Source organism: Labeo rohita, chromosome 20 (assembly GCF_022985175.1).
Source record: "Labeo rohita strain BAU-BD-2019 chromosome 20, IGBB_LRoh.1.0, whole genome shotgun sequence".
In the NCBI taxonomy this organism is placed as follows: domain Eukaryota; kingdom Metazoa; phylum Chordata; class Actinopteri; order Cypriniformes; family Cyprinidae; genus Labeo; species Labeo rohita.
Window position 1 is genome coordinate 13,220,423 of NC_066888.1, and position 23,728 is coordinate 13,244,150.

Below are 23,728 nucleotides of genomic sequence, written 5' to 3' on the forward strand. Positions count from 1 at the left end.
CTAAACAAATGCAGTCTTGGTAAGCATAGTGTGTGTGTGTGTGTGACCAGATATGAAGCTATGAATATAATATTCAGCCATATGAGACTCTGGATAAATGGTTCTCTTAATTGAAATGTCATTGTTTCAGCTGGAGCAGGAGTTGGCCAAGAAACTTGAGGAATATCAAGGTTAGTCTGTCCTCCTGGAATAAGATATTGATTCTCTCTATTGACTCAACATGGCATCTGAATGCTCTCTGCGGTGCATTATCTCGACTACACTAAGCATTTCAAGTTTTTTCAACGATTATGAATGGCAAACTCCCTTGTGGTTTAAAGTGCGCACCTTACCGACAGCAGCTGTTTCCATAATGCCTCCATATATTAGAACTATACCTCATTCCTTGACGTGCCGTTGGCATGCATAATCTGAACATTAAATACACTCCACAAAGGAATCCATGTTGCATGCTAAATATTTTTCAGACCAAAAAAAATCGAACTGTCAATCAGAGACATCTTATGTGTATGTGTGCGTACGTTGTCTGCAGGTGAGATCAACTCATACCGCGAAGAGATTGAGACACAGCTGGCAGCGAGCAGCAGAACCAAACTGAGAGGGATTTATGCCTCCTACGCAAGAGAAGGTAGATCAAATCAAGTGCTCTGCATGTTTATTTAGTACCTAGGCTCATCTGAGCACAGGTCACTGATGATATTTGTTCTTAATCGAGATTATTGTGTAGTTTTATGCTGATTCATGTGCAGGTACTGGTTTTTGATTCATGCTATAACATGCTTTCAGATGATGACTGTGTGTCTTTGGCCTCTGGGATGACTGGAGACGAAGACCCAGAGGATGAAGAAATGGAGGCGGCAGCTCAACATCTCAACCAGGAGTTTATCAGTGAGGTGCTTGAACAGGGAGACCAGGGAGGAGTGGAGAATCAGGAGGGGAGTAGGGATACAGTACCGCTCTCCAGTCAGGCCACGCATGTGCCACTGACAGCCCTCCTCGGCCCTCTGCCCAGTGCAGCCAGCCTTGGTCTAACAGACTCCATTCGGGAATGCATCACAGAGGAGGACACAACAAACGGTGAGTGTGTCAGGTTCCTCAGTACAGTATGTTCTCTTAGGCCAAATAGGGCATTCATTACACCATACTGATTTTTCACTGCTGTTTAATTAAAAGGATAGTCCATCCAAAAATGAAAATTACCCCATAGTTTACTCACCCTCAAGCCATCCTAGGTATATTATGACTTTCTTCTTTCAGACGATTAATCAGGGTTATATTAAAGAAATGTCCTGGCTCTTCCAAGCTTTATAATGGCAGTGAATGGTTGTTGAGATTTTGAAGTTTAAATAGTACATCCATCCATTATAAAAAGTACTCCACAAGGCTCCATGGGGTTAATAAAGGCCTTCTGAAGTGAATCGATGCATTTGTGTAAGAAAATTATCCATATTAAAACTTTTAACCACTAACTGTCGTGCATGCGTTCACAAGAGAGTGGCATTCCAGCGGATGATGCAGGACATAGGTGTAGCATAAGCTCCGGTGAGAATATGCTAGTCTCGCAAGAACCAAGTTTTGTATACAGCAAAGGAAAACCAGTCTCCTCTTGGCTTGTATGGAAATTTTTCTTTACAAATCCTCTTTTTGTACTTCTAATTCATGTCTTACGTCATCCATTGGAAGTCTTATGTCGTCCATTGGAACGCCACTCTCTAGTGAGTTTTAAATATGGATATTTTTCTTATACAAACGCATCAATTCACTTTAGGGGGCCTTATTAACCCCCCAGAGCCGGGTGGAGCACTTTTTATGATGGATGGATGCACTTTTTTGGACTTCAAATTCTCAACAACCATTCACTGCCATTTTTTTTAATATCTCTGATTGTATTCGTCTGAAAGAATAAAGAATAAATACACCTAGGATGGCTTGAGGTTGAGTAAACATGGGGTAGTTTTAATTTTTGGGCGAACTATGCCTTTAAATGCTTAATGAACTACAGTTGAAGTCAAAAATTTACATACACCTTGCAGAATCTGCAAAATGTTAATTATTTTACCAAAATTATACATTATTATACAAAATGCATGTATTTCCTAAACAGTTAAACTGCCTGCTGTTCTTCAGAAAAATCCTTCTGGCCTTTTTCAGCATTTTTGTGTATTTCCAACAATGACTGTATGATTTTGAGGTCCATCTTTTCACACTGAGAGACTCATATGCAACTATTACAGAAGGTTCAAACGCTCACTAATGCTTCAGAAGGAAACACAATGCGTTAAGAGTCAGGGGGTGAAAACTTTTTGCATTTGATTATCAGGGTACATTTCACTTATTTTGCCTTCTGGGAAACATGTACATATTTTCTGTAGCTTCTGAAACGCAGAACTAAATGAAAAAATACAATATTTAGGCAAAATAAGAAAAATGTACACATCTTCATTCTGTTCATAAGTTTTCACCCCTGGCTCTTAATGCAAAATCCACAGAATTTGTGGGACCTGAAAGATTTTTCTAAAGAACAGCAAGTAGTTTAACTGTTCAGGACAAACAAAGGACTCACTATCACTAAATAAAAAGAAAAGTAAAACACAGCTGTGGATCATTCAGATAACAACACAGTATTAAGGATCAAGTGTATGTAAACTTTTGAACGGGGCTGTTTTTAAATTCAGCTATTATTTTCTCTTATGGACTATGAGTAAATGTCTTTTATGTGAAATATCTCATTCAGGTCAGTACTAAATAAAAAATAACATGCATTTTGTATAATCCCTCTTATTTTGGTAAAATAATTAACATTTTGCAGATTCTGCAAGGTGTATGTAAACTTTTGACTTCAACTGTATTTGATAATAATATTATATTATTATTATAATATTTTATCCCATTTTTATATGGGTCCAGACTCTTGTGGTCCATTTGTTTTTTGAAACAAAATATTTCCATATCAAGCAGAATTTGTTCTTCAAAGTCACCGGGTTTCTTTATTATAAGATGGATGACTGTAGGAAGTGTGGTGAATGTTTAATCTTTAGGAAAGCTTTAACCCTTTGCTATTGTGAAAGTCAGCGCTCCGATGGAGGGTCTGCCAGACATAATCACTTAGAGCTTTTTGAAATCCTTTTAAGACATCTAATAAGAGCTGCTCCAATCTGTCTGCTTCATGCCGTACAGCAGAGCAAAAGCCACAGATGTACTTTCTCATTATAGTGTTTTTATGCTGATCTCATTTCAGTTTATAGAGAGCATATGATTTCAGAGACGGGAAACGTATGGAGCTTTACTCCGAGGTTATTAAATGCTCTCCTGTTTTACTTGCACAGATGACTGTATTTGTTATTTGACTGCCGTTCAACATGAGAAGGTTCAGTTAAACACAAACAATACACTACAGTTCAAATGTTTTGACAAAGGCTGTGTCTATGTGATCAAAAATACAGTGAAAATGGTAATATTGCAAAATATTTGTACAATTTAAAATAACTGTTTTCTGTTTATTGCTGTGATGGCAAAGCTGAATTTTCGGCATCATTACTCCTTCAGAAATCATTCTAATATGCTGATTTGCCTCTTTTATTTACAAAGAGCTTTAGATTACTGAAAGCAATCAAAGGCAACCCTGAAAATAAAATGTCACAGGGCCGATTAGAATATCACAAGATCAGTCCGGCAACACTTCTCTGACCTCAGCACCTGCTCGCTAGCTGAACTCAGGCCATTCCCTTTTAACCTTTGACCCTGACCCCGACGACTCCTCGACCTAGGTGTTCCCTGCAGCTCTGAGTGACGAGCAGTGGTGGTTTATCTGGACATAGCACATGTCTCCTAAGGCCAGTCTAGGAGATCGGAGCCGAGCTGCTTTATTTTAAAGCAGTGCAGACTGTGATTTGCTGTCTGAGCAGCTTTCCGTGGACTATTTCTGCTATGGCAGTTTGCTGATACATTTCCCTCATCGTCATTGTCCTTTGCAGGAGAAGGTGATGATTCTGCAGGGGTGAAAGCCTCTTAGAGTCGCTCATAAAGACGGCTTTATGGGGTTCCACTCAACGTGGATGACTCTCACTGCTCATAACAATACATACAGCAGACTATAAGGCCAAAGATGCACTGCTGGTCACTCTGAATGTTGGGTTGTGAATATGTGTTTGTGTGCACATTGAAAGATGAAGAAAAACAGTGAAAAGAGCAAGAAATAGAGAGGTATGAAATTTTTTTAAGCTTTGTATTTATAGGTATAAAACCAGAATATTAAATTTTATTTTATTTCATTTATTTATTTTATGTTATGTTGGATCGCAAAGATGCTGGAGCCTATCTTAGCATCTGGGGCCTCAGGCACGGAAACAGCCTGGGTAGATGGCAGTCCTGTTTGTTTTGATTTGCAAGGATTTAAAAATAAATAATTTTCATTAAATGCTATGAACAAAATGTACATTAGAATTGGTCCTTATAATCTTTTATTTTATTTTATTTTATTTGCAAAGATATAAAAAATATTTTTCATTAAATGCTGTGAACAAAATATACATTAGAATTCGTCTTTAAAAAATTATTTATTTTATTATTTTATTTTATTATTTATTTTATTTTATTTTATTCTATTTTATTTTATTTGAAGGAAATAAAATTAATATTTTTCATTAAATTCTAAGAACAAAATGTACATTAGAATTGGTTATTAAATATATTCTTTATTTATTTAATTTTATTTTTCTTTATTTGCAAGGATATACAAATAAATATTTTTCATTAAATACAATGAACAAAATGTACATTAGAACTGGTCCTTACAAGTAGTCTTTTATTTTATTTTACTTACAAAGATATAAAGCATATTTTTCATTAAATGCTGTGAACAAAATATACATTAGAATTTGTCTTTAAAAATATTCTTTATTTTTATTTTATTTTATTTTATTTGAGTGAAAAAAAAACAATATTTTTCATTAAATGCTATAAACAAAATGTACATTAAAATTGGTCCTTAAAAATATTCATTTATTTTATTTTACTTTATTTGCAATATACAAATAAATATATTTCATTAAATGCTATGAACAAAATGTACATTAGAATTGGTCCTTAAAAATTATTCTGTATTTTTGTTTTATTTTATTTTATTTTATTTTATTTTATTTTATTTTATTTGCAAGTATGTAAAATTAAATATTTTGTCATTAAATGCTATGAACAAAATGAACATCCGATTTGGTCCTTAAAAATAAATTATTTTTTATTTATTTTTTTAATTTTATTTTATGTAGGGTTGCAAGAATGCTGGAGCCTGTTTTAGGATCTCGGGCCTCAGGCAGGGAAACACCTTTGATAGTTGGCCAGACCTATTTTCATTGTATTTTTCTTTTGCTTTATAAATCACTATATAGTATTTATAATCGTATTATGAGTAGGCATATTCCAGTGTAGCAGAGACTAAAATGCAGGCACCGAAAGTGCAAAAAGCTGAATTTTTAAACTGCTGGAGTATGCAGGTCTGCATAAATTTTGTGTTCTCTAAATAGGGAACACATGAGACAGACAGAGACAAAGTGAGAGTGAGTGAGAGAGATAGAAAGCAAGTGACCAAGAATGTGTGTGTGTCTGTGTATGTGTGAGGTCTGGCAGATGCCTCTCTCACTCTGACAGGCTGTCGTACTGAAGTGTCTCACTCTTTCAGACTGTCTGTCTCTTCATTTCTCTGGGGATACGTGAGATTCGCTCTCTCACTTTCACTGCAGTGAAGAGAGCGACTGGCCAATTCCACAGCCTCCTTTCCATCAATAGCATCTGTTCCACGCAGGTTCACTTCCCATCGCCGCACCAGTTTTAACCCAGAAATCTACCTCGCAAGGTATCTAAAGGAGTCCCACTTATTTAATCAATATATATTTTCCAGAGCAGCAAGTGGAGTGAAATATAAATTTTATCTGATGATGATAAAGGGAGTCCATTATCAATTTTTGTTTTTCACTATTCAATATATTCCAACCCCATACAGAGCTGGCCACCAGATCTTGGATAATGCATTTCGGATTGACTCTGTCTGTGCGTGAGAGAGAGAGAGAGTGAAAAGATAAAAATATGGGAAGGATTTTCCCTTGGGCTTGCTGTGGTTTTATGAACCCTGTTTGAACTTTGCCATTTTAAATGCCAGGCATTAACCAACATGTCCACCACTGAGAGGAGAAAGGAACTTTCCTCAAAGGAAAGGCCTGCCTGTTCTTACAAAGCTTCCTGTGACCATCCCTTTCCTGGATCTATTTGAAACCAAGATATTTTAATGCTCTGGTGTGATGAGCAACTTTCAGCGTTGAGAATCTACTGGTGTCAAAGCTTTACCGGGAGAGTTGAACGCTCGGCCTTCAAATTTCAATTTCCCCAGCATGTACAACACATGTTTTTCATCAGATTTTCCGAATGACTCTGAATCATCAGTAAGTACTGTTACTGTTTTGGAGCCGAGCAGTTAGCACACTTTTGTGACATTTACGCATCCCATTCTCCATTTCTTTTCTTCTCCATGTGGAAACAGGCCTAATATAAGATTTAAAAAAAGCGTATATTGATCTTATTGAAGACAGTTATGTGACTCTATAGGTTTAAATCCAATTAGTATGTGGCACACTAATGATTTTATAATGAGCATACTAATGAGTTTCCTCATCCCCTTATGGACTTATAACGGGCTGTTCACACACAATCCATTCCTACTGGGGTGAATAATATATTGGTACCGTAGCGGCCAATCAGCCAATATTACAGTTTTTTTTCCCTGCATCTGTCGATATCTATACATTGTACAACAATTTTAATTTCGTTGATGAATCATTTTCTTTGTAATTTTCATCAACAATTTTCACAGATTAAAACAAGATGATAATGAATGACAGAAACTATGACAAAAATCTATTGACATTTTCGTCAACAAATAAAAACAAGATAAAGGAAGTTTTAGGAAAAGATCCAGTCAACTGGTGGGACATAAACTAACACTTGCTGCATGTCTTAAAAAACATTAAAAATTTCAACATCTGGGAGTGAGAGGAGAGCAGACATATGGATAAATTTGAAAAGTGTGACGACGTGGAAGAAAACTCAGTTTGGCCAGCTTTTCTAATAAGGATGTATCTAAATGTAATTTATATCATTAAATACAGTTGAGGTCAAAAGTTTACATACACCTTGCAGAATCTGCAAAATGTTAATTTTTTTACCAAAATAAGAGGGACCATACAAAATAAATGTTATTTTTATTTGTTATTTTTATTGACTTGAATAAGATATTTCACATAAAAGACATTGACATATAGTCCATAAGAGAAAATAATAGTTTAATTTATAAAAATTAGCCAGTTCAAAAGTTTACATACGCCTGATTATTAAAACTGTGTTGTTACCTTAGTTAAACCTTAACAGTTAAACAGAAAAATGCTTCAGGTCCCACAAACTCTGTATTTGAACCCTTTCTGACAATAACTGTATGATTTTAATATCAATCTTTTCACACTGAGGACAACTGAGGACAACAACTATTATAGAAGGTTCAAACAGTCACTGATGCTCCAGAAGGTAAAATGATGCATAATGAGCCAGGGGTGTAAACTTTTGAACAGAATGAAGATGTGTACATTTGTCTTACTTTGCCTACATATCATTTTTTTTCTCATGTAGTACTACTGCCCTTCAGAAGCTACAGAAGATACGTACATGTTTCCCAGAAGACAAAATACGTGAAATGTACCCTGATCTTCGAATTCAAAGAGTTTTCACCCCCCGGCTCTTAATGCATTGTGTGTCTTTCTGAAGCATCGAGTGTTTAAACCTTCTGTAATAGTTGCATGTGAGTCCCTCAAATAACATAAAAATGTTGCCTTGAAGTGCTGAAATGACTAAAACTAAAATAAAAATAGATTAAAGCTGAATAGAAATATTTAAAAACTATTGAAAACAACAAAAGCTAATTTACTAAAAATGCAACTAAAATGAAAATGTAACAACAAAAGCTTGTTCAAAATATTAAAAAGTACAATAATATTAAACATCTAACGCTAAAATAACACTGCTTTGCCATCATTTAGCACTCAGATAATCTGTATAAAAATGTTTTAATAACAGTTAAATGCAAAATCTTAGCTAATCTCAAAACAACCATTTTTCATAATGTATATTATATTGTAATAAATTTTAACTTCTTTTAATAAACACAGCATTTTAAAAATGCAGTGCTCATGCTGCAAGTCGCTGAAAAAAAGAGTTTATGTTTGCATAGGAACAGTAAAAAACAGCACCAACAGATAAACAACACATCCCTTGTAAACAGGCTCTAAGGCTTACAGTTTTAAAGGGGACATCGGATGCAAAATTCATTTTTACATGGTGTTTGAACATAAATGTGTCTTAGCGGTCTGTGTGCACAACCACCCTACAATGATAAAAATCAGTTCTTTTTCAATCCCAAAAAACTTCAATTATCAAGCCGTTTTGATTTTCCCGGAAGCCCCACCCACGATTGCTGACAGACTGTTCCGTATTCGCATATTTACACCCTCAGCCAGTTGTATGCTGTCTGCCATTTTCTCTATGCTCAGACAGTGGATTAGTGTTGTTTTTGATGGTAACGCACTAACGAATACACAAAAAACGGAAGAGGGGGCGGGGTGAGCAGTAGCTCATTATCATTTAAAGAGACATGAGCCAAATGCGTCGCTGTGAAGTTGTTTTTGACAAGGTAAAATATATAAATATTATACAACCAATTTTAACCGAAGCATGTTGCAGACATTTCATTTTTCATTTTTGAGCGTCTATCCTAAGGGTAAAAAAGTGAAATGCTCCTGTCTGTATGCATTGAGGGGCATGCCATGGATTTCCTGCAGCAGGGACGCTGATTGATTACACCTGCTTGCAACTCCTCCCATACTGCATTGCTACACTGCATTTCCTGTTGTGTACTAAGCTTCAGCTGTGGTGATGCTGCCTCACGGTCCAGTGCGCTCTGAGCGCTGTCCCTCCCTCTCTCTGCTGTTAATGCCACTTCTGCTTGCATGTGTAAAGTATCGATCTAATGGCCTGCATGCAGTCAGACAGCTGTGCTTGATTCAGAGCGATTGACCAATGGCTTGGGGAACGAGAGAGGGACGGGAGACAGCGTGTAGATGGAGATGACAGTTAGTCTAGGAGGACATGCATTGAATGACGCATGGGAAAGCACAGCTTCTGCAGGCAAATACGGCATTTAACCTTTCAAGTGGATGTGTTTGACGTGATCAAAACATGCTGAGGGATAGCGAAGAGCGAAAGGCTATTTTATAGTCTATCCGCATCTATAGTTAACTGCATGTGCAGAATGTCAATGTGTTAGGTACAGAGTCTGATTTAAAAGATACTGTAGCTGCCTACTGTAGCTGACCCATAGACAAGAATACACACACATACACACATATATTCTTCACGTCTTGGCCTGCTTGCCCATGGCACAGACAGTGTGAGCAGGTGGTGAGGTTGGAAAAGGCCCTCAGAGGTTATCATGCCATATTGCAAGAGGGGTTTTTTTTTTCCACCTTGTCCTCATTTTTGTACGAGCGTGAAACACTCTCAGCCTACAAGATCTTTTGATTCTTTTTCAAGCTTTAAGCAAAATAAGTTTGTTTACAACTATACATCTTCACAGTCTCCTGTTAACGTTATGAGAAATCTAACAATTTGTCCTTAAATGATAACACTGTTGTTCTATAAATTGATTTTATAAATGAAACAACACAGATGGCAGGTATTATTATTTATTCCAGCAAATATAATGTACAAACATTGGGCTTTTCAATCTCAAAATGCAAATGTTGATCCCAATTTTCATTCACCTCTGTGGCATTTCACAGTTGAGCATCAAGCTGATCTGTTTATTTGCATAATGATTCATTTGATTCATTATGTAATCTGGATTATGTTCAGTCAAGTGCGTACTCATATTAGAAGCTCTTTCCTCATTGAAACATGTTGGGGCATATTGCATTATGAGCATTTAATCTTTTTTTGAATACTTAATGTCATCACTCAAACAACATGCCATGTTTTTAAAGCAGGCAAAGGCCCAAAAATGAGTAGTGTTCAGCAATTTTCTCACCTTCATGTTGTTGCTAAGCCTGTTCCTCTTTCTGTGAAACACAAAAGAAGAATTGTCACACAGTTTTTTTTGCACACTAATTTGATCCAAAATGGCAAATGGCATCTCAAAAGCTGAGACTGTTTCAAGCTTTCTGAAGCCAGATTTCAAATCAAATATGGTGCCATGGGTTGGATGTCAATAATATGTGACCCTGGACCACAAAACCAGTCATAAGTAGCATTGGGTATATTTGTAGCAGCAGCCAGTATTACATTGTATGGGTCAAAATGATTGATTTTTCTTTTATGCCAAAAATTATTAGGATATTAAGTAAAGATCATGTTCCATGAAGATATTTTGTAAATTTCCTACCGTAAATATACCAAAAAAAATTGACCCTTTTGACTGGTTTTGTGATCCAGGGTCACATATCAAATCATTGAATCGCACGCGTCTCATGAACAAACGTTGCATTTAATTTGAGGATCAGTAATGACTCAAATTTCGATTTATTCATCACACAGCTATTTGAAATTCATATCGACTACTTTTAAAGGGATAGTTCACCCTAAAAAAGTTTTCACGGGTTTGACAATCCAAACCCATAAGACCTTAGTTCATCTTCAAAGCACAAATAGCACATATTTTTGATGAAATCTGAATCTGATCTTTATGACCCTGCACAGACAGCAACACAGTTGAAACAATCAAAGGAAGGGAAGAAAAAGTAAATATTTTTGTTTTCTTTCACACAAAATTATTCTCGTAACCTTATAAAATTAAGGTTAAACCACTGATGTCACATGGACTATTTTAACAATGTCCTTACTACCTTTCTTGGGCCTTGAATGTGGTAGTTCTGTTGCTGTCTATGCAGGATCAGAAAGCTCTTGGATTTCATCAGAAATATCTTCATGTTCCAAAGATGAACAAAGGTCTTACGGCTTTGGAACAACATGAGGGTGAGTAATTAATGACAGAATGCTTTGAGGTTCTCAGAGTGAGTTTTTTTTTGGGGATTTCGAAATGTTGCTTTGTACTGTTGTGCCAGTTTAGAGCTATCAAATGGTTGCCATGAACATGAAATAAATTGGATGTTTATTGTTCGACAAAAGCTGCATTGTGCTACACCCCCTAAAGGTGCAGTCTCATTTACCATTGCTCATGTGAAATGTCACTGGTGATATCGAGTCATTCCAATAGGAATCTCGTGGGAGGGCAAAAAAAGTGTCTCATGTTGGTCATGCAAATTCAACTCACTGACTAACAGAAAGCTGCTTAGTTTGACTTTTGTGTGAGCAGTGCTTTATATATCTGTATACTGTTGAAAAATGTTTTGCCAATTGACATTTTTGGCTACAAAATTTTGCTAAAATTGGTGACTTGAGGCTGTATACCATTCCCTGCTCGTTGCATAGCTTAGTCTATTTGACCTTTGGGTGACTTCTTCTATGTTTTTCAACCCCCTTCGAAACCAGAGCTCCTTGTGAGAGGCTACCATCATCTATCCAACCCCAATCAGCCACACGTCAACCTTCTAAAGAGCAGAAACCTGATCGCGCCATGTTGTTTTTCTTTCTCCCTTCTATCCGAGCCGGCTGTGCAATCGCTCTGGGGAAACGCTGTGATTTGCTCCACTGGGTTTGATATGTGACAGCCACTCCAAGCTGCCTGCAAACAAGCCCAATTCCCTCATAGACCAGTGTGCCCATGTTGGTCCATGCCTGAGCAAGTATCCTATCTTCGTCGTATAGACGAGATACCTGGATTCAATTACAGTCCTACTAAAGATTTAGAATTCACCTTCCCGTTGAAAACCAGGTGTTAGAGCAGGCAATTGGAGATAGTAGTAGATTTAATACACGGTGTGAAGAAGGCAGTAGGAACAACCACAAACCACAAAGACACTGGCCTTGGACTGAAACCGTGTGACAAAGAAATTGTGAGTTAGGACAAAACACAATCTTAACAAATACGTGTATACCCAATTGCTAGATCAAAACTTTGGAAGCATCCAGCTCTCTTGCACATACTTGCCTAGTGTCTTTGCATTACTGCTGGTAACAAACCTCAGTGTTCAAGGGGAGGATAGATTTGCCTTCAGATGTCTGCCATTAAACTGGATGTGTTGTTATTCAGGAATCTAACTATAAATTTCTCAGCAGTCTAACTTTTTAAGAGGTCTTTAACCTTTTTTTTCTTTCTTCAGTCAAACAGAAATAAAGGTTTTTGAGGAAAACATTCCAGGATTTTTCTCAATATAGTGGACTTCCATGGGGATCAACGGGTGGGGTTTCAGTGCATCTTCAAAGGACTCTACATGATCCCAGGCGAGAAATAAGGGTCTAATCAAGCAAAACGATAAGTAATTTTATAAAAAAATTACAGATTTATATACTTTATAACCACAAATGCTCATCTTGCACCAGCTCTGCGATGCACGCCTGTGACTTCATGCATTATGTAATCATGTTGAAAAGGTCCCGTGCGGTTAGTTCTTTGTCTGTGTACTTCGGTTTTAAAAGGTAGGGTAGGACGAAAAACTCCCTCCAACTTCAAAATCATCCAACATAGATGTTTTACTGTTTATTGTAAAGGGTGTTAGACTTTCTTTGCATGTTTGCACTAGGTGACTAGTAACGTGTGAGGTTGAGCATTTGTAGTTAAAAGGCATATACGTTTGTTTGTTTGTTTTTTTAGAAAATAACAGATCGTTTCACTAGATAAGACTCTTATTCCTCGGCTGGGATCATGTAGTGCCATTTGAAGCTGCATTGAAACTGCATTTTGGACCTTCAACCCGCTGATCCCTATTGATGTTCACTATATGGAGAAAAATCCTGGAATGTTTTCCTCAAAAACCTTAATTTCTTTTCGACTTCTGATCTAATAGTTTAATTTAATGATTTAAACTTTTTTTTTTCCTAATTTTCTTTGGACCCTCAAGCATTCCAGTCTGGATCCAAGATTATATAATGTGACTTGTTTTTCCTTCTGTGGCTGTTAAACTGGAGTCAGAATCCATTTTTTAGAAGGTGCCTCTGATGTTTGCGTCTCAAGTGGTTCTCAGTCAAATGATACTGGACACGGCCTTTGAAGTAGTGTGATGTGTCTTAAAGCTCACACATGCAAGTGTAAGAATCTGAGATGGGGACAGATTGTGACCTATTTTCTTTTGTCTCAGTTCAGATATTTAAATCTGTTCTCCCTGGCCGGTCGTGCTGTGAGAACGTCAGAGCGTGTGAATGTGAGTCGGATGGCCACAGTAGAGACGGCGTTCAGATCTCTCTATGTTCAATTAATGAACATCTGGTCTTGATCCACAGAGGCTCCACCAATCCAATCACACTTTTCCCAGGCCAACTTTTGCATCTCTTTATATTTGGAGAAAGCACTTTCGTCATATTGAAATCAGCTTTAAAGACTCTTACAGAGAAAGGCTTGCATGTTATTTGCTTTAGTTCAATCCTTTGGCTAGGTTTTTAAAAAGGGTAAGCTTGACTAGATCACGGAAAACTGAAAACAAATGGTAACTGGAATTAGGGTGTTTCTTTTGTGTTATCTAGATAGTTTATACTTGGTCCATCTTGAGTAAACACTATTGATTATTGCATTCCAAATGTTCAGATGTTTTTAATTCTCTAACCATTATATTCCCATTTACAGGCGGAGATGCTGCCATATTTTGTGACTGTTTTTTTCATCATGTCTATTTACAGTTCTCGTCTTACCCTGATCTCATTTATATTTATATATTCCTACAGACACATGCTAATTGTATTCAGGTGGTGTTTATAACACATATTTATATGAATCTGAGGTTACATCAGGGCGTTGTATTAGCATACAGTAACACTGCTGTTCATATTTGCCTCAATATGAGATTTTAATTTAGGGATTAATAAATGTGACACTGTGGATTTTAAGACAATTTGGGAAAGTATTTCAGGAACACAAAATCCTTTCACATCACGGCTAAGCCTATTAATGGCAATTACACAACAAAGAGCTGGCAGTGCGTGTATTATTGAAAGAATGCCACCAAAGTACTTCCTGTGTAGTGTACCATCGCTGACAGCTGCAGACTCCAGTCAAGCAGGACAGTTTTCTTCAGTTTCACACTGAAATGGAAAATTCACCTGAATAGCCTGCATACTATCTGATGGGAATTGCTTCCCCCAAAAATCACATAGTCAGACTCCTTTGTCATCATGTTTTGCTCATTTTATTAATTTTTGTGTCTTTGTCTTTCTATAGTGGAGGATAAATCAGATAATGGGGAACTAGATCTGAATGGGATTGACGAAGAAGAGATTGAAAAGGTATGTAGTTTGTTATTAATGGATTTATGGATAAACCTTTGTATTCACTTCACTTACACTGCAAAAATAATTTTCTTCAAGGCATAGTTCACCCAAAAATGAAAATTCTGTCACTAATTACTCACTCACATGTCGTTCCAAACCCGTAAGATCAGAACACAAATTAAGATATTTTTGATGAAATCCGAGAGCATTTCTGACAGCGACGCAACTAACACGTTCAAGGCCCAGAAAGGTGATAAGGATATGGTTAAAATAGTCCATCAGTGGATCAGCCTTAATTTTATGAAGCTACAAGAGACAGAAGTCTGATTATTTTTGTTTTCTCTGCGCACAAAAAGTATTCTCATAGCTTCATAAAATTAAGGTTAAACCACTGATGTCACATGGACTGTTTTTGTCCTTCCTTAGTACCTTGAATGTTTTAGTTGCATTGCTGTCTATGAAGGGTTAGAAAACTCTCGGATTTCATCAACAGTTTATGAACGAAGGTTTTGCAGGTTTGTAACAACATCTGGGTGAGTAATTAATGACAGAATTTTCATTTTTGGGTGAACAAACCTAAAGTCCCTTTCAAGGATAGTCTGTTCACTCGCCTGCCATATTTGCAGTGCCTCCGGGCAGCTCATACAAGACCAAGTCCTATCTAAATGAATGGGGGAATCCTGAAATCTCCAAAACTGCTAGCTGAACTCGCAAGTAAATGACATATTTCAAATCAGCAACAAAATCTGAAATGAACTGCCCCATGAATGTTGTTTCTAATACTCAAATAGCGTTTAAAAAGCTTATATTTCAGGCTAGACCATGCAGATTGTCTGGTCTACCCTCAGGTTTCTACTGGAACCAGAGCTTCTAAAGGCAATGACTTTACCAATCAGCGATTGGCTCTTTCATTTAGAAGCGTTTCTTTCATATTGAGCGTTGCAGTTTCTCCCAGTCATAAGTGTCATAAGAGTGAACCGTCTTTGTATTTCTATAGTCTTTGACTATTCCTTTAATCAGTATTTCCGTCTATCACTTTTTTCTGGTAAAATATCTAAACATCTTAACAAGAAGAAACATTTTCTTGAAGCAAAATTCTGTAAGGTAATAAGACATAGATCTCACAAAACATTGTTGGATTTCTGCTTACAAATTTGCTTGTAATATGTGACCCTGGACCACAAAACCAGTCATAAGGGGAAATTTTAGGTAGTTGGTTAGGTGGGATTACACAATATTTGGTCGAGATACAGCTATTTGAAAATCTGGAATCTGAGGTTTCAAATCAAAATATTGAGAAAATTGTCTTTATAGTTCTTAGCAATGCATATTACTAATAAAAAATAAGTTTTGGTATATTTATGGTAGGACATTTACAAAATATCTTGATGGAACATGATCCTTACTTAATATCCTAATGATTTTTGGCGTCAAAGAAAAAGCAATCATTTTGACCTATACAGTGTATTTTTGGCTATTGCTACAAATATACCCGTGCTACTTAAGACTGGTTTTGTAGTCCAGGATCACATATAATATAATAGTCTCTAAAAGCATGTGTTATGTCTTATGCAGTTTTGCTTTTCAAGTACATCTTTTTTTTGTGGAAAACCAAGAGAAATTAGATTTTGCAATGTAACACATTACTGTGCTGTTCTCTGAAAATAGAGCTTGAAACTTCTGTTGAATATTAGCAGGTCATGTGTAGTTCAAAAAACAGTCTGATGTTCTGCATGCCAGATTTACAAATGATCACCTCTTAGCATTACTTATCAGGCCAGTTATCTTCTCTGCAGTACATTTTGAACGACATAGAGGTGGAGGCCAAGACGGAGCTGTGGATGAAACAGAACGAGGAGTATTTGAGGGAACAGAAAGGTAAGCGAATAGGAAAAGAAGAGCGTAGTGCATTTATTAACACTAGATCTGTGCTGATGTCAGAGGCATGTGTCTTACCAATCGACTGCTCAGCCACAAAGAAAAAAATTGGGTGGAAGGAAGGATTTTGATTTTAAATACTGGCACAGTGAACTACTTCGTGCGATTTCATTATACGATAGAACCTTGTGAGATTAAGTTTGATTTAAAAAAATATATATAAATGAAAAATACTAGTGATAACTAAAAGATTGACCTCCTAAAGTTAATCTGCTCAACGTTTTTTATTGCTTTTTGTGTCTACTCTAAAACACAGGCATTGTGTGCTCTCTTTTTTTCAGAAAAAGAAGAGAGAATAGCTAAAGAGAAGGAACAAGGGACCTATAAGGAGAAGGTGAGTAAGTCGTGTGTGCACGTCTGCCTTTTTCTTATGGTGTCGACGTGGGCTTCCCTCACATGCCGGGGTCTTCAGACACTTAGCAGCTGCAGGTCCTACGAGACTGCATACTTTCCATTTTAACTTCACTTGCTCCTCTGGTTTCACCCCAGGCTCTCAGTGTCGCCTCTCCTTAACCTGTCTGCTCTGACATCTGCACCGTGCCTCCCAGTCGGGGTTGGATTAGCCGGCCCTGCTCTGCACCTCTAATGAGGTGCCTTGAGCCTAATAGCAATTTCAGGTACAGCAGTCTGTGACTGTGACTGCGAAGAGACTTGTTCCCCTTTGCTACATGAGGAACACGGTCAGCGGTGACCAGATCAGAAGGCCTTGATAGCTTTTCCAGGCTACTAATGGGATTCTGTCACTTTGTTGTTGACAGCTGTTAGCTTGACATCATTATATCAAGGCCCAATGGGGGAAATGCACTGTTTAAATGATACCCAGATGCCCAAAGAGATTTAAGAGAATTACCAGTATGCTTTTAGCCTTCAGATGTGTTTTTAGAAAGCCAAAGGACTCTATGAATAAGAGCCATCTAAGCACTGACTCCAATGTTTGTTTTTCACTGTAAACAACTTCTATTCCAATTCGTCTAGCCAAAGAAGCCGTCCAAGAAGCGGGAACCGATCCTGGCCAGCACTGCGGGAGAGGCCATAGAGAAGATGCTGGAGCAGAAAAAGATCTCCAGTAAGATCAATTATGATGTTTTGCGGGACCTCAACAGCAAGGGCAGCGGGAGCAACGCCGCTCAGCAAGCGGAGGATGTGCCTGCCGGTGGCTCTGGCCGCAAAAAGTTGACCCGCCGCAAGAAGCAGCCAAACAAGAGCAATCTTGGCCTCGCAAAACCTGCAAGCCTCATGGGCAAGAGGTGAGGATTTAATGAAGAGCGAATGTGTTGTTTATTTATTTATTTACTTGGTTACTGTTGGCTCAGAGTTCAGCTTTGCAGCTTTTTCTGCTTTTTCACTCCCTCAAACCACTAAGTCTGTCTTTATGTAGTAACAGGGACCTGTTCCTTGTGCCAAAGAGACTCTTTTGTTCCTCAGACAAAGGAACGTGATCAAAAAGGCAGTTTCTTTGCCCTTGGAGGACTACATTTTTCTTCTTGTCGGCCTCCAACATTTTGTCTTTGCTTTGCTCCTTTGGCTGACCTTCACAGTCATTTCCACCAGGAGAAAGCTTGTCATCAATTCAGTGCCAGGACTGTCTGTCTGCCATCACCTGGCACCCTGTAGTGCATGCTGGGAGCCTGCCCCTTCTCCAATTAATAGTCCTCCAGGGCTCCAAACGTCCCTGTGAGAGAAGTAATGAATATACGACAGACGGAGCGCAAGATCATGACTTCTACACTTTGGCGTTGAAAGATAATTTCTCATTGTGTGATGTCTTTCCTCCAGTCCATTTCGTTAATGATAATTACTAATTTCATACTGAATGGTGAGATGATGATGAATCAGACATATGAACGCTGTCGGAGACCTCATATCCTGAAGCTTCGAAAAGGCAATTTACTGACCCTTTTCTTTTCAATCTTATATTCATGAATGTGTTTGAAACAAACTATAACATTACTTCTATTACCTTTGAGATTTTTGAAATATAAATGGATATCCTGAAGATATAAAAACGTAGCCAGCTACAGTTATCACTCTCTTTGTCTGGTGGAAATGCAATATATTTTTAAAAATTTATTGTTTTTGTTGCACTACCATTCAAAGATTTGGGTTTGCTAGGATTTGTCTAATGTTCACCTAGAATTCATCAATACAAAAAATGCTAAGTTTATAATTGTTTTCAATTTAAATATATTTTAAATTGTAATTTATTCCTGTGATGGCAAAGCTAAATTTTCAGAATCATTACTCCAGTCTTTAGGATCTTCATGATCCTTAAGAAATACTTCTAATAAGCTGATTTCTTATTATTATCAATGCTAAGAACACATTTTGTGCAAAATGTTATACCTTTTCAGCATATAGAATAGAATAAAATGTTTTTGTACCAATTAAAAAAAAAACAACAAACTTACACCAAACCATTGAACAGTAGTGTGTTTATTTACACTACCAGTCAAAAGTTTAGAAAGTTAGATTTTTAATGTTTTTTAAAGAAGTCTCCTTTGCTCAGTAAGCCTGCATTTATTTGATCCAAAGTACAGCAAAAACAGTACAATTTTGAAATATTTTTGCTATTTAAAATAACCAATTTCTATGTGAATTTATTTTAAAATGTAATTTATTTGTGATTTCAAAGCTGAAATTTCAGAATCATTACTCCACTCATATGATCCTTTAGAAATCATTCTAATATTCTGACTTGCTGGTCAAAAAGCATTTATTATTATTGTTATGATGAAAACAGTTGAGTACAAATTTTACAGATTTCTTTGATGAATAAAAAAATTCAGAAGAACAGCATTTATCTGACATAGAAATCTGTGTAACATCATAAATGTCTTTCAGATACATTTCAGATGAATGCTGATCTTTAGATCTTTCTATTCATCAAAGAATTCTGAAAAAAATGTACTCAACTGTTTTAAATATTGATAATAATAGTACAAATGTTTCTTGAACAGCAAATCAGCATATTAGAATGATTTCTGAAGGATCATGTGACACTGAAGACTGGAGTAATGATGCTGAAAATTCAGCTTTGATCACAGGAATAGATTACATTTTACAAATATTACATATTTTAAAATATATACAGGTATTTTAAATAGTAAAACAAAATCACAATATTATTGCTTTTGCTGTACTTTGGATCAAATAAGTGCAGTCTTAGTGAGCAGAAGAGACTTCTTTAAAAAAACATTTAAAAAAAAATTTAAATTCAAAAACTTTTGACTGGTAGTGTATTTCTTTTTCTTAAGTAATACTTCTTTCCTTAATTTATTCAGGAATTTCATATTAAAGGCTATGTCTACGTCCTAAAAGCCATTTTTAATTTATTTAATTAGTTTGTTAATTTAATACCAAAATTTGTTCATGAAAACCTCTAGTGTTGCAAGGCATGATGTAAGTCACTTTGCTTGAACTGTTGTTCGCCCCATCAGCTGGCAGAAAAGCAGAGGCCAGTGTTAAAATATTGAATCATCGTAGGCTGATGACACTGGAACAAATTGGACGATAAACTTAAATTTAGTTCCAGCTCCAGTTGAGAGAGCATGTTTCCACTCCTGTTGAAACATGGGAACATTAGTAATGAGCTGTCATGGGAGGGCAAAGAGTTTTAGTTTTGTTGCCACAACTTGCAAGTAGAAACTGTCTAAGATATTTCACGCAGTACTTTTAGAGATAAATGGTTCAAAAGAACCTGTAGCCATTTTCTTTTCTCGATTGACTAAGCCTGCAGAAATAAATGTCTACAATTGCCCAATTGCTCATCGTTCACAATGCATGCAGTTTATCTGTCAGAAAACTCACACTCTAACTGATCAAAGCACATTTCTTCAAGATATTTTCTTGTATGAGTTGGTACACAAGTCATTTTTGGTCCTGAATAGATCTATTAGTCATAGATCTATATAGGTACTGTTGTTACACTACACTGAGTAGCCACCAGACCTCTTCTAGATGCTCTGCTAACCAGGTAGAATTGGCAACTTCCCTCCCCCTTTACCAGCCTCACACACCAGCTGCCAGATTGAACCTCTGCACGACCTCCAATCTAACAGCAAGGAAGCACTCCTCCTAAAAGATAAGAAGATAATTGCCACCCAGTTCCTTTTCTTTAATTTCTTTCCTCCTTTTTTCACCTCTTCAAACCTTTTTGCCTTTTAGTAAAAGCTTACCGTTCTTAAAACTGCTGGGATTTGCTTTTTGAAGTGTAAATCTGATCTCGTTGCGTGAGGATGACCTGTCTATGCTTCTTTTCTCGGCGTACCTCAGAAAAAGTGACAGCCCGACAGAACGCTTCACCTCCCAGCTCCAGCGTGCTGCCTGATCCTGTTTCTGATCCTCGTTTTACAGTAACAGCTACCGCTTTGAAATCAGACTCACAATTTGAGGAGCTGCGTCGACCCTGGGGACTTGGGAGAGGAGAAGTATAAGTATTTCTGCTCTCCACCATATACAGTCTGGTTTTTTTAGCTCCATGACAATGTGAGTGGAGATTGATTTGTAAATGTTAGCTTAAGGTCAGATGGCATGAGTTCCTGAGATGTGCTTTCCACCAGGCCTACGCTGAGTACACTGAGACCTCTCATTTATTTTGCCTGGCACATCCGGAAATAGCCAATGAGCCCGGGTGCCCTGATGCGTTTCGCAGATCCTCTCTTTCTGTCTGACTCGGTTTCCCACACTAAAATGTCATTGTTTCCACCCTAACGTTAGTCCACTTCCAGCAGTATGGGTTTTCGCTCATTATTACAGCGGGCTTTCAATGTCCATACTGTTAGACCCCATCGACTTGCGTTCTAGAGGGCAGGAAACCAAGGCAACCGACCGTGGAGTGTGTCATTCGGTCCGTCTCAATGGAGCTCCTTGTCGCCAAAAACCCTTTACCACCTCCTAGCAACAAGAGCAGCAGAATGAGTCATTTTGTTTGTTTCTAGCATGGTCACGTTGACCCAGGACCAGCTTGGAACCGTCTGGCTGTATAGCAAAGTCCTTCTCTAAAGACTTTTGTTGCTGAAAATCTCTTGTGGTTGTACTCGTAGGCCTAAGTGAGATAAGGCGGTAGGAAGAACCTCTTAAAATCATCTTCTGCCTGGTTCTCGACCTCTAAGCTCGGTGAAAAGGTTTTAGGCCGGGTCTCTCAGCATGGAGGGGTCTATTGTTTGAGAATGCCATTTATCAGTGGGTTGAGATCTGTTAGTTCAGAGGATGTCTGGTGGTGGGAGTAAGGGAGCCACATCCTGCTGATGGGAATCATGTTTAGTCGAGACAAAGCAGCTGGATTGTTTCATTTCATATAGTGAGGTCAGATAACTCTGGATTTTAGAGTGGCTCACAATAATAAGGGAAGAAAATCCATAGTTGATCAATGATCTACAATGTGATCTAGGAAGACCCAACACATGGTGAAATTGTTAGGTTTTGATACCATATGACAGCTGGGTTTAAGCCCTATTCCAAAAGTCTTAAGTTGACTGATGAAAGCTATGATTTTCAGGAATGGAATTTTGAGAAAAACAGGTTTAAAGTGAGACGGTTTCACTTTCACTTCACGGGTTTAACGAGAGCTGACTATCAGGAGCTCTATACTGCAGAGGACTGTTTTCCATTGTTTATCATGGGCATAGTCTCTGAACTTTTGATCACCCCTTGTACGTTTAGATAGTACAAATAGTGTACCTTGTAGTTTAGATTTAGAATGGTGAGCGCAGCACAACTGTTCGCACACTGTGCATATAATAGACCGTCATCAGACTCTTCCTCTTCAGTAACTTCATCATCCAATCCTTCATCTCTGGATGTGAAATAGTCCATTATAACATTATGTTAAGGGCACTGACATCACCAAGATTGAGCAGATTGAGACGAGTAAGATCGTTTAAGTGAGCACTGCGCTCTGCCATATCACATTATTAAAAAATAAATAAATTAAAAAAGTTTTCATGCCGTAGTTTACACAGGATCGGCAGGGAATCTGCATTGATACACATTTATTAAATATGTTACATGGTTTATTTTGATAGGTTAACTGGTGTAGTGTTAGGAGAAAGCACCTCCGCTGCGCATTCTTAACATAAGAGCAAGACAGTTATTTCTGCTTGCTGCAATAAATCGCTGTTTTTCTGCACTAAACAACTGAATTTTGCTAAGATATTTTCAGAGATGATAGACAAGATGTTATAGAATAATTTAAATATTTAAATATTATTACAATTTAAAATAATACTTTTCTATTTGAATATATTTTAAAATGTAATTCATTCCTGTGATGCAAAGCTTAATTTGTAGCATCCATTTCTCCAGTATTCAGTTTCACATGATCCTTCAGAAATTATTCTAATATGCTGATTTGATGCTCAAGATACATTTTTAGCGATCTAACCAATCATAACGCAGAATCTGCTATTTTGTCCGACAAACAAATCAGACAGGAGAGTACATTAACTTCAGTGGCATTAAACTTAAAAAATTGTCTTATGTGGTTGAAATAAATATGTTCTGATGTTTATTCATGTTTATTTTGTGCTTCAAGTAAATAAGAAAAGACAATCGTTTCATGTGTTGACTGATCTAATAAGGCAATACAGTAATCTGTCACGACACACAGAATAGCTACAAAATGGTATTTATTGTTTGAATTTCTTTAAAAAATTACATTTTAAAGCTGATACCAGAAGTAACCTGCTTTGTCTTGCCTGTCAGCGTGTTGTCAGTTTCGTCTTTGTTCCGCAATGTATTTTTCACTGCGTGAAAAATGCGTAATGTTGAATGGCTAGGGTCAATGGTTAAATATTAGGAAAAAAAGAACAAGAAAAATTTCCAAGAGACATCAGTAATATTGATATCAGTGATATTCAGTCATAAAAAAAAAAACAAATATTAAAAATATACTCTTTATGTTGTTCCTACATTAATTTGAAGATTAAATGTGAAATGATTGCAAAAAGTATATTTAAAAACTTCAATGTTAGGTGGGATTAATAGTGACACCACTAATATATAATCATAAAAATCTCATATCTCACGTCTTGAAACGTTACTGTTAAGGTATGGAGAAAATTAATGAGCTTTTTACCTCCAAAACTTGCCTGTTGTGCTCTGTAGCCCTCCCCGTCGACTTTCCTCCACACCCGTCACTCACCTCAGCAGATGTTACAGGGCCAGAGATCTGCAGGTGATGCCGAGAGGCCGTCTTGAAAACCTTGCGAGCTCTCCTACCCTTTCCTTCCATCTGCACTAGAGTCACAGAGGGAGGTTGACTCAGTCACAGCACACTTCTCGAGCTGTGTCAGCAGGCGTCTTCTCCCACTCATCTTCCCTGACTGACTCGAAGCCGTTAATGGAAACTTCTCTCTCCTGGTGGCACGGGGCAGATATGCAT

The 23,728-nt window shown here is 37.2% G+C and overlaps 1 protein-coding gene across 1 annotated transcript in view; it reads left to right on the plus strand.

The window, feature by feature from the left end:
- The window catches only part of brf1b (BRF1 RNA polymerase III transcription initiation factor subunit b), a 77,032-nt gene that overhangs the window by 35,269 nt on the left and 18,035 nt on the right, over positions 1-23,728 (plus strand). The window contains exons 10-16 of the mRNA XM_051138049.1: positions 131-170; positions 533-628; positions 787-1,077; positions 14,360-14,424; positions 16,206-16,287; positions 16,629-16,681; positions 17,323-17,594. Of these exons, the coding sequence (XP_050994006.1) occupies positions 131-170; positions 533-628; positions 787-1,077; positions 14,360-14,424; positions 16,206-16,287; positions 16,629-16,681; positions 17,323-17,594 (899 nt within the window). The remainder of the gene's footprint in view (positions 1-130; positions 171-532; positions 629-786; positions 1,078-14,359; positions 14,425-16,205; positions 16,288-16,628; positions 16,682-17,322; positions 17,595-23,728) is intronic.